The 12,389-nt window shown below is 39.3% G+C and overlaps 1 protein-coding gene across 1 annotated transcript in view; it reads left to right on the plus strand.

Annotated features, from left to right (window-relative positions):
- Positions 1–2,106: 2,106 nt before the first annotated feature.
- OTC (ornithine transcarbamylase) overlaps positions 2,107–12,389 on the plus strand; it is a 78,978-nt gene continuing 68,695 nt past the window's right edge. The window contains exon 1 of the mRNA XM_037165127.2: positions 2,107–2,289. Within this exon, the coding sequence (XP_037021022.2) occupies positions 2,213–2,289 (77 nt within the window). The 5' untranslated portion in view covers positions 2,107–2,212. The remainder of the gene's footprint in view (positions 2,290–12,389) is intronic.

Consider the following 12,389-nt stretch of genomic DNA (forward strand, 5'->3'; position numbering starts at 1 on the left):
TGGGGCCTGAAGCAAGGGAGCAGGGAACAAGTCCCTCCTCCTTGGTTAGCACACATAGGGTCAGGGGACAGATACAGAAGTTGTGCTCTGGAGTCATTCCAAATGGTGAACTACACGTAGGAAGGGACTCATCAAGAGTGCACCCAGCACAAGGACCCAGCCTATTGTGGCTGCACAGTTGTTGGCAGCAGAGAAAAATGAGTGAATGGAGGGCTGAATGGAGAAAGGGAACTTGATAGGGAGCCAAACCAGGTAGTTGAACAGGAATTAGAGGAGTCATGGACTGAGAAGATGAATGAAAACCCCATAAGTTGCTTTTCCACATGTGACCCAGATGTCAGTTGAGATATATTGTCTTCTGAGATTCAGTGAAATTGCCTTTACCCTCATTCCATTTATGGAGTAGCATTTCTCTTCCAATATCTCTGGGGGTAATGGGTGGTTTAAGGTTTTCTTTTAATCCCTCTGGTGCACTGAGTGCCTACCTTTATAGAATTATGAGGGTTTATGAGTTACTTTGACATCTCAGAAGTGCTGCTCACATTCTCTACCACAATACTGCACAGACTTCTTGATTTCTCCCCATACATTGCTCACATGAGTTGTCTGTGTAGGTAACATAGTTGATTAAAGATATGGACTTTATATTAGCATGCAGTTTCACATCTTCTCCCTTGGTTTCCCTGAAAACATTCAGTTTCCTTCCCTGTATTACATAGACCAATTTCGCTTTCTGAACTCTATCCAACAACTGGCCCATTTTGCCTCTTCCAAGATGCTTTATAATTGTTTCAAAGAAAGTATCGACCTGTTCTCCCACTTGAAGCATTCACTCTGTCCCTTGTTACCTTCACAGCTTTGTAAACACTTGCCTCTGCCTGGAATATTATTTCTAAAACAGAAGATTTGGCAGAGATTTGGAAATTTTGGTCTTTCTCATTCTTTATTCCACATAATTCGCCATAAGTAGAAGGGAATAGTGCCAGGATTTATTTCCCTGCTGATATGAGTGATGACATCACAACCATCCCTGACCCTGAAGTGGCCATAGTGGGTTTTAAAATAATACTTCTCTTGTGTTATATAAACATCTAGCAGGTGCTTACCTGGGTTTTCTAAAGTCAAACAAATTGACCAACAGAGGCAGCCCCCACCACTTTCCCTCTTTCCCTGTCTCCTGCTCTTCCCAGCTTAGGGTATTCCCTGTTTCCTATGATATGGTAGCACTTCATTTGGACATTTATGGGATTGTGTTAGGGATATTTAGTTACAAATCTTATCACCCTTATTGAACTATAAACTCTGTAAAGGTAAGCTCATCTTCCTCCTCTGAAATTCTAGCCTAACCCAATACCTGACACAAAATAGATTTTTAAAATATCTGATCTATAACTGTGGGTAAATGAATGAACATGAAACTTTGGATGGCCCCTTAGTGCTCTGGAGAAGCTGCTATAGAAGCATATGGAACCACCCTCCCCACTTCTGATTCTGAGTTCCTGCTAGAATTAATAGGCAGCTATTGATTTATTGAAGATCTACTATGTGCAAAACACAATGGGAGCTCTAGGACTGACACCTTTTTATTATACCTCTATTCTCACTCCAGCTTCTTGCCTAATAACAATAATAATAATAATAATAATAATAATAAACAATAATAATAAATTTAAAAGCTAAAACTAAAAGCTTCCAGGGCACTTCTTTCTACTTGTTTTTTGTGTCAAGACTGGGAATTAGAGATAGGAAGGTGATATCACTGGAAATACTCAGGGCTGTCACATCTACATCTGGGGTTTGGCATTGCCAGTTTACATTTTCTGAATGAGTTATTTCTATGTGCCTTCACAGCAGCTAGCACTGCATTTCCTTGCATATATTATATGCTCAATAAGTACTTGTCAATTGATTTTGTACAAGTATGTGGCAGCATAAGCATATTATGAAAAATGAGGAGTCTGTGCACCAAAAGACTCAGGATTCCTTCTAAAAAATATACAGTGCTGAAGCTTGGCTTAAAGTTCAAATACCCCTGAACCCTGCCCTGCAGTATCTCTAAACACGGGAATTTGATAAGGTAGTTGAAGGTTAATATTACCTTTGCTCTCTCACTGCAATCAAAAGCATTCTTAGCTTTTAGGTGAACCCCACTGACCACTTTGGTGAGGCATTTTCAAGAGCATAGAATCATCCTTTTCACTAGCAAAAGAAGATGCTGTTTAATTTGAGGATCCTGTTGAACAATGCAGCTCTTAGAAATGGTCACAGTTTTGTGGTTCGAAATTTTCGGTAAGTGATGATGGCCAGAGATTTCAGTGTGATTTAGGAACCATGGTGATAAATGAAATTTATCTGTTCTGTAGAGTAATGCAGCCTCAAAAGTCCTCTTTCTGTAGAGTGTAATGCCAGGTTTGACCCTTAGAGACAGCTGTCTCTAATTCCAGCTGAGCTTTCATTGCTCAGTCCTCTGTAATCAGATTTCACTGTGTTCTGGGGATTGGGGTGACTAACCACAGCAGGTACAGCAGGTATAGTTCTTGACATCTTCTGTTTGTGTGTATTTCGAATGAGCAACTGGCTGAAGAAAATTAGCGGAACTAATTTACACAGGACCTTTAGCTTTGTGTTTAATGGTTTTTCTTGAAAACAATAAATCAGTCCAGGGTATAGGAATTAATTACTTAGAGCCTTATGTGTGATGTGAAGAATTATTTTTAATAATAAAATGCAAGCCCTGGCTTGTGTGGCTCAGTGGATTGAGCACCAGCCTGGGGACTGAAAGGTTGCCAGTTTGATTCCCAGTCAGGGCACATGCCTGGTTTGCAGGTTAGGTCCTCAGTTGGTGGTGTGTGAGAGGCAACTGATTAATGTATCTTTCATGCATTGATGTTTCTCTCCCTTTCTTTCTTCTTCCCCCCTCTAAAAATAAATAAAATTAAAAAAATAAAAATAAATTAAATTAAATCAAAATTTGATATCTATCCCTGAAATTCTTGGTAGCATGTGTAGAGGAGGCTGTCTCCACTGAATTCATTATAAAAGCTACATCCAGTGACCAGAGGGGAGAGAGGAGGAAATTTAAGGGGAAAGGGGGGAGGAATTTAGAGGAACAAGTATAAAGGGCACAGGGACAATAACTAAGGGGGGTGGAAAAGGGAGGGAGGTGGGGAGCATGGGTGGGGTGGGCTGGGATGGGAGAAATAGACAGAAAACTGTACTTAAAAAATAATTAAATAAATAAAAACTATGGTCAGAAAAAAAAACTACATCCAGCTTAGAGCCATGGAGCATGTGGTAGAAACTGGTGCATACTATGTCTGTGGGGAAGGTGGTGAGCTAGCTGTGTAAGCAAGGTCATAAATGTGGACTTCGTTGCTAGAAAACTTCTAGAGCAATTAGAGCATGTTAAAAGTCAGATATAATTTTTCAGGGCCTCTTTACAACCTAAACCAACCTCAAAACAACTTCACTGACTTTGTAAAGGAGGATGCTTCTAGTCTGAAGTTTCTTCCCACTGTTAGGAAGTGACCCTGTGACAGTGGCCCTTGGCCTCCCTTCTCTGGGCCATCTCACAGCTCTGAGCTCTCTGGACTATATCACTTCTTTGGTTAATATAAAACTCGCAGAAGACAGGATTTCATTATAAAAGATATTGTAAATTAAGTCCATAGTAGTACACTTAAGCGGGATCTCAGAGCAACAGAATAATGCCTTCTCTTTTTATACAGATAAATTAAATGAAATCCAGAGAGATTATGGGGTTTACCAATTACTTTCAGAATCAGACCATATATACAAAAACCTGGAGGGAAGCTCAGGTTTTGGAGTCTCAAGAACCATGTTCAAGGCCTGGCACCACCACTTGCTGGCTATGATTTTGAGCAAGTAACTTAACTTTTCTGTGATGTTGATTCACCTACAAAATGGAGAAATAAGTAATACCTGTTCTGCTTCCACCACAGAGTAGTTCAATCATTCATTTACTAAATACATATTGATCATGTACTTTGTGCCACACCCTAGGCAAGGTGATGGAGATACAGTGGTAAATAAGACATTTCATTCCAGACACATGAAGTCACAGCTACTGATAATCAGTGATATAATGTGTGAGAAAACTATAAAGTGACAGACAAATGTTCATTATTTTATTATTCCATCTCACTGAGTTACATCAGATAAAAATTTGATGAAATTTTATTCCATAGTTTTTAACAGAGTCATCACTGAGCTGAAGACAATCAACTAAATAAATAATACCAAAGCTTGGAACTTAAACATATATTCTTTGCAAAGTACAGTGATTACTGATTTTTAAAAATAATTATTATAAATTTTTGCAAAACCTCTTCAAAATATTTGGGCATTTTGATATTTACTAATATTCTATTGTCTACATCCAGCTACACTAGACTACAATTCTGAAAATTCTGGCTAGCCATCTGTCATAGTGAATGAGGGCTGAGGCAAAAGTATGCCATTTGAAAATGTGAAAGCATCAAATCACCCATGTTATTAGGAAGTTAAGAGCATGAGTATCTACTGAAAAATGGGATAATATTGAAATGGTGTTATTCTCATGTACCATGGGTATTTTTCTTTTCTACTTTTTTTAGTTAGGCACACTAGCTGCCAGCTGGATAAATTCATAATTGCTAATCTCCAATAAGACCTATAGTCTTTGATGACCCCTTAACAACAGAGAAAAGCTCCCTGTCTTCTCGGCCTGTATTGTACTTTTACTTTGATTTTCAGTCTTCAACAAATATTTGACAGCCCCACATCTCTTCTGGGAAAAATGGAAGGCCCTTATTACAAAACCTACCACATAAGTTTACTACTAGAGAGTTACAGAAACATGTAGTTAAGGTTTCACAATGCCACAAAACAGGGACTTCACAGTTTTGAAGTGAGAAGCCATGTCACCATAGACATGACAAAATAACAGCTTAAGTGAAGCTAAAGCCATCCATGCTGGCTCCTGGATCAATCATTTTTAGTTAATTATTATTATTATTTTTTTACAAAATCAATAAGATCAGACGCCAAGACCACCAAAAACGCCAAATCCCTAGTCTTCATCTCACAAATGAGGCTCTAGAGCCTGGCTGTGTTTGGATAATACACAGTTTCCTATAATTTGTTGCCTATTAGGGAAACCACTTATATCTTTTAAAGAAACCACTAAAAATCTCTTTTTTTTTAATCAGGGAAGACCACTTTGTAAGTGCAGTTCAATTTTATCTCACAAATAGAAATTTCTTCAGAGAACATTGAGCTAAGCCACCCAATTCTGTAGAGGTTATGGATTGGAGCCAAAGGTGACTGGTTTTCGGGTATTTCATTCCATACCTCTCTGAGGGCTTACATAACTCATATGTTCTTTTCATCCCACACTCATGCTCAGCTACACATGTGGATACAAACAAAGTGATTACAGTCCATCATGTTTTTGCATAGAGGAGAAAAAAACCTCTTTCATTATCACATTTTCTTTCATAACTAAAAATGAATGCCTTTAAGAAAATATATTTCTTGACTTCAGAAAACTATACAGGGCATGAGAGCAGGAATGAAATGATGTTTAAATGTTCCCCTTGGTCAACAGTAGAATTTGGGTTTTATTTCCAGTTTGTTATTTTCAGTAATTTAGTAATTTAACTAAGATAAAAGTAGAGACAGCTACAGATTTTCATCAGTTTTAGGTATCCAACCCTTTCGTAGTAGGTAAGCACAAAGTAAAACATTATCTCACTCTTCAATTCTTAAATGAGGGGAAATTTCACAGTTTTAGAATACTGACAGTCTAAGATATTACAAAAACCATAGTCACCCAGCTATCAGTAGTAATTTATACCACATGTGAGTATGTGGCAACAGTGAGAAAGTTTTCAAGTACATTTTTATTAATGAATTATTGTTATTGTTGTTAATCATAAAATAAGTCTAGAAAAATTTTTTTTTGCTTTTCTAAAATCAGATTCAGTAAGATCTGATTCAGTAGGATCAAGTCAGTAGGGTCAGATTGAAGAGTTTTGTGAAAACAAAGTCACTGTCCATTGTATGCATTGTAATACGCCTTTTGAGAAAGAGAGAAAGAAAGGGATAGAATTAAAGTTAGGCCACTGAGAATTTGATGACTCCAGTATAGCCCATAGGAAATCTTGTGCTTATAAATGTTGTAGAAGGAGACTTCCGCCAAGATGAAGATATAGGTGGAACCACCTTGCCTCTGTGCACAACCAAATCTAAGAACAACTATTTTTAACAACAATAAACACAACCAAGCCACACAGAAAATCGACAATACGGAGTCCAAAGACAACTAAATGCTCAGCTAAACCGGTAAGAGGAGCGAAGCCAGCAGTGGAGCAGGTTGGCAAGAAAAAATCCCCGAACCGGTGGTGTGCGGTGCGCGAGCAGCCGAAGGCGCTGATCCCCGGCTAGCTACGGAAGCACACAGGGAAGAGGTGCAGCGGGCTGTCTGTGGTTGGTCACGAGTCTGCACGCGGATAAACCAGTGAGGAGGGAAGCCTGCGCGGGGCAGCTGGCTCGCACAATTCTGATCGGATAAACAGGCCCGGGGCGAGTGGTGTGACTGGACGGACTGGGCTAGCGGAGAGGACCGCCATTGCTCCCTCTCTGACCACACCCCCACACACAGCGTCACAAACCAGCGACCTGGGTCGCCCAGTCCTGGTAAACAACTAAGCCTTCCCTCCACTTACTTATCGGCACGAATAGACCAAAAATGGCTCTAAGACAACTCAGAGCCCCAGAACCGATAGATCTAAGCGATGAAGAAATAGCCAGTCTTTCAGATGCACAGTTCAAAACACTGGTTATCAGGATCCTTACAGAACTGGTTGATTTTAGTCACAAATTAGAGAAACATATGGAAGCTAAACTAATTGAAATGAATGGTAATACAAAGGAAACCAATAGTAATGGAAAGGAGATTGGGACTCAAATCAAGGGAGTGGACCAGAAGGAAGAAAAAAAATGATCAAACAGAAAAGAATGAAGAAATAAGAATTCAGAAAAATGAGGAGAAGCTTAGGAACCTCCAGGACATCTTTAAACATTCCAACATTCGAATTATAGGGGTACCAGAAGGGGAAGAGTCACGAGTGGAAACCTTATTTGAACAAATAATAAAGGAGAACTTCCCCATTCTGGCAGAGGAAATAGACTTCCAGGAAATCCAGGAAGCTCAGAGAGTCCCAAAGAAGTTGGACCCAAGAAGGAACACGCCAAGACACATCATCATTATATTAGCCAAGATTAAAATGAAGGAGAGAATCCTAGAAGCAGCAAGAGATAAGGGGACAGTCACCTACAAAGGAGTTCCCATCAGACTGTCAGCTGATTTCTCAAAAGAGACCTTCCAGGCAAGAAGGGGCTGGAAAGAGGTATTCCAAGTCATGAAAACCAAAGACCTACAACCAAGATTGCTCTATCCAGCAGAACTTTCATTTAGAATGGAAGGACAGATAAAGTGCTTCTCAGATAAGACCAAATTCAAGGAGTTCATCATCACCAAGCCCTTATTATATGAAATGTTAAAGGGACTTACCTAAGAAAAAGAAGATAAAAAAAGATGAACAGTGAAAGGACAGCAAACTCACAGTTATTAAGAACCACACCTAAAACAAAAGCAAACTAAGAGGACAGCTAGATCAGGAGCGGAACCATAGAAATGAAGATCACATGGAGGGTTAGCAACAGGGGAGTGGGAGGAGGAAAAGGGGGGAGAAGGCACAGAAAATAAGTAGCATAGACAATAGATAGAAAATAGATAGGGGGGAGGGTAAGAATAGTAGGGGAAATACAGAATCTAAAGAATTTGAAACACGTGTTCATGAACTAAAGGGGGAAATGGTGGGGGAGGATTATGCAGGGTGGAGGGGAATGGAGGGGGGAATAGAACAAATGTAATGGCATAATCAATAAAAAAGTTTAAAAAAATGTTGTAGAGGACAAAGACATAAAGGACCACTGACTTTTAGTATGTTTTTCAGATGAGAAATTGAGGCCAAAAATGGGAAATTAGCATGCAAAGGTCATAGTGGAACTAGGACTAGAATTTGAATTCAAAACCATTGTTCTATCCATTATACTGCTCTTATTACTTTGATTCTTCCAGATTGATTAAGTTGGCCAATGTTCCCTTGCACAATATCCCTTTAGGTAGAGCCAAAGTATCTCAGTAACAGCAGCAGCAGCAGCAGCAACAACAACAACAAAGAAAATAAGCCTTAACTGTTGCATCCATCTCCAACATTAAAGTAACACCAAAACCTCAGCATTAGGAACCTTTAGCCCTTTCTTATGCCTCCAGAAGCTAAAGTCTTTATCTCAAATTCTCCACAGTGATTAAAATATCATTTAACACTGAATTTTTTCCTACTCTGGCAAAGCCTGTTTCTGACTGATCACATTTTACTTTAATCAAGCACTTATTCTTCCAACAAAATAAAATTATACAAGGGAACATATCCAGGTCTCCTCCTAAGCTCCAAACAATTCACCAGAGTTGGAAATGTAGACTCTAGCAATAAAAGGTTCATTCTTCCAATAGAGAATACTCTTTCATTTTCTAGCTGGGAAGGTATTTGGGTAAAGCTAACACAAGGATCTACTATTATCTTGACTTAACTTCTTAGCATTCAGTGACTTGGGGTCGAGAAATCATTATAATTATTTTTTCAAAGGATAAAATTAATGTAAGGAATTAGTCTTGCCTTTTTCAAAATTATGATTTGATCAGGTTGTAATGACAATGACGGTTTTGCCAAAAAATCTGTACGTGGTTCCCATTGTTTTCTACAATGCTATATCTTCCTTATTATGTGTTGGCTAAAGAATGATAATGTGATTTAGGTCTGATTTTCCAAGGAGACACATTTAAGTACAAGAAGACCGTGCATTTTATGGAAACAATAAAATAGTAACTCTGGCCCTGGTCTGGATGCTCCTGAACCAAACTAGGCTGCCTCCAACTGCAGCATGGGGTGTCTAGGAGAATTTAATAGCCATTTATGCCAGTGGTTTTAATTGGCTACTTCCAGTGTGGGTTTATCACTAGAAAGTAAAAACTACTTGATAAGGAATAGGAAAAAAGGGGCCTGTGGTGGAGGCATTTCAGTGTTGTGAAACTGTGCAGCTCTTCTACTTTACTATAATTTATTATACTTTATTTTTATTGTTTACACCATTAGAGATGGCCCCATTTTCCCTGCCTTTGCTCAACTCCCCCTGACCTCCCCACTCTTCCCTCAGGCCCTCACCACAGTGACTACTGTCTGTGTCCGTGGGTCATGCATATATATTCTTTGGCTAATTCCCTTCACCTTCTTTCATCTAGTCCCTGCTAACCCCCCTCCCCTGTGACAGCTTAAGGAGTTTAGGAAAGAGGTGTGGCAGTCTCATTTTGGAGCGAAGGTGGGGTGCTATGAGGAGATAGTAAACAGGATAGAAATTTAAACTGGAACCATTGTGTTTGCTTTCCTTCCACTGATAAATTTTCCTGGTTAGCTCTTGGTATCTATAAAACACAGCTCTTTTTCCCAAGCAAATATTTCCTCTTAGATAGAATTGAGAAAGGCGGTAACTACTGTAATGATTTTTCAATTGTGTAAACAGTATGACCCCCTTTACAAGTTAAGATGCAATTTTTTTTAAGTTTTCTAGTTAATCACTGAAGCCCTCACATGCCAGTATGACATTCTAACCATTTTTGTCCCCAAGAATCCTGGAGACTTATTATGTCCAAAAAGGGTTAGTGGACAGAGAGAATCAAATAGCGGTATATAGTTCACTACCAAGGTACTTTGGGTTTGGCCCTCATGCTGCCATAGGCAAAAACTTGTCCCATAATGTCCTCTCATCAGTTTTCTAGGTTTTTGCACTTGACTCAGAATGGTGCACTTAGGATCCAAGGTTAAAACTTCCTTGTTGCACACCCATATGGCTAACCATTATTCTCAGTAATGCAAGCACTGTACTAGAGTGATTGAGCCCTAGGGGACTTCAGCTTCAGCAAAACACTAGACCCATACTTGTTCTTGCCTCAATATTAATTCTGTTTTGGAGCATTTGGGGTTCTTTTATCATCAGATCTTGATCACAACATTGAAAATCCATCACAAGTCAATAAATTAATTCCTGGAAATCTGCTGAATTTCTTATGCAAATTGATTTACTTATGCCCCAGAGACATTTATTCAGCCATTTACTTAAGAAATATTTATTGAATACCTATTATATCCCAGTCATTTCAATAAGCACTGCATAAATATTAATGAATATAACAAGCCCATGATATCAGGGACCCTGACATCATAGATCATATAATCCAATCAGAAGATAAAAAAGTAAGCAATAAACAGAAACATACATATATATTTAAAACTGTTGTGATCAGTATTATGAACAAAATGAAGACAAAGTGGAGACTTCGCAGTACAGTCAGGGAAGGAATCTTATGGGAGGTGGTATTTAAGCCTCCAGCCTAAGGAAGACAAAAAGCCCATCTTGATAACTCAGAGGACAGAAGGAATGGCTTGTAAGAATCTTACAATGGGGCCCTTTCTGGTGTGGCTCAGTGGACTGAGTGCAAGACAGCGAACCAAAAGGTCACCAGTTCGATTCCCAGTCAGGGCACATGCCTGGGTTGCAGGCTAGGTCCCCAGGTCCCCTGGGTGTGTGAGAGGCAACCACACATTTATTTCTTTCCCTCTCTTTCTGCCTCCCTTCCTCTCCATCTAAAAGTAAATAAAATATAAAACAAATAAATAAAGGACAAATATTGAATAATTCTCAGTGATATTTCACAACATTGAAAATGCAAAGGATAAATGGTGGAAGTTGATTCGTACTTAGGAATATGACAATTTGCCAAAGCATAGAAAGGATGTTCACTTGGTATCTTAAGTTACACAATAAGGAGATGGCATGCACTATTGAATCTGCTTGACAGTTTTTACAAAGAAATAAAACACTATAATTCTCAATCTTGTTAATATTTTAAAGTACAGTGTACTCTCTCTATATATATGTTTTACTATCCTTTTAATTTCCCCCACATATTTACACTGAAAATAACAGACTTTTTAATGTTTTGACAAAATTTTAAAAGTCACAGAATTGTAATTTTCCCCATTGATTATTCAGATTTAATGGTTATTTACAGTCCCACACTACAATTCAAAGCCAGAATTGTCTGAATAAAAAGTTTTTCTGCTAACATTTATTGGAGGTGCAATTCCAGGGCAGCAAGAATAGGGCAACATTATCAGCCACTGCCATTTTGTGACTAGAGTCACAAAGAGATATTCTTCTGAGCACTTGTAGTCTAAGAAAAATAATTTGAAATAAAGTTTCTGTTGCTACATAAATTTGAAAATGAAAGGTCTGGACAAAAAGGAAGATTCATGCAGGATGTTTGTGTCTTTTTTCTACTTTTAAATTAAAATCTATCAATGTGAAAATAAAAAAGCAGCATCTCATAATGTGATCTCAACAGCAAAACATTAACCTTAGCAGTAAAATGAACTCTAACTGTGGGGGGTGGGGAACTTTCCTCACAAGTCCCCTCAGCTGCTACAGATGAGAGTAATCATGACTGAGACATGATGTGATCTGCTTGGGGAGGAGAAGTGGCCATTTTCCCAGGGGAAAAAGGTCGTGAGCAGCAGCCAGTTTCTCAGGGGAAAAAGGCATTGAACTCCCCCTTCCGGTGGCTTTTATTGGGTTGTAATACACAGGAATACAGGGCGGCAAGGATCAAACAGTAGATAACATTTCAAGGAAATCTGAGGGTTTAGTATGAGTCAGAGTCTGTCAGGAACAGAGTTTTAGGGTTTCCTGCTCGAACCCTTAACATATATGAATGAAAGCACTCTTAGCAAAGCAGATTTCACAGGTTTATCAGCAAGTCTTTGTGATGCCAGATTTTTTCCCAGGACATGCTCTAGCAAGGCAAGGAGCTGCACTCCTCCCCATCAGTTATTCAGACTTAAGGGGATTAGAACCAGGAAGAACTTCTCCCAGAAAACAGGGGGACTCGGGCTATGTCACATAGTGGGGGGGGGGGTGAGAGTCCACTGCTCCCTGTCACAGCCCCACCCCACCCCGGAGTCCTTCCATGAAGGCCTCCCAAGTGATCCAGTCTGGCTTAGGTTGCCCCCCACTGTGAGGGGTCTTACCCATCATTGACTTGCTTTGGGGGCAGGGAGAGGAAACTGAGGCAGCATTTGCTACCAGAGACAGGCTTTGTCTCCTGCAGCTCATATTCCAAAGGTCATCCCTTGCCCTTAGCCACAAGGGGTCCAGATACAATTCCTAGAACCAGGCAGAGCAGTCTACAACATCTAACCACAACTCCA

The sequence above is a fragment of the Artibeus jamaicensis genome, unplaced genomic scaffold (assembly GCF_021234435.1).
Source record: "Artibeus jamaicensis isolate MK-2021 breed Jamaican fruit bat unplaced genomic scaffold, CSHL_Jam_final contig_60, whole genome shotgun sequence".
NCBI classification, from domain to species: Eukaryota; Metazoa; Chordata; class Mammalia; order Chiroptera; family Phyllostomidae; genus Artibeus; species Artibeus jamaicensis.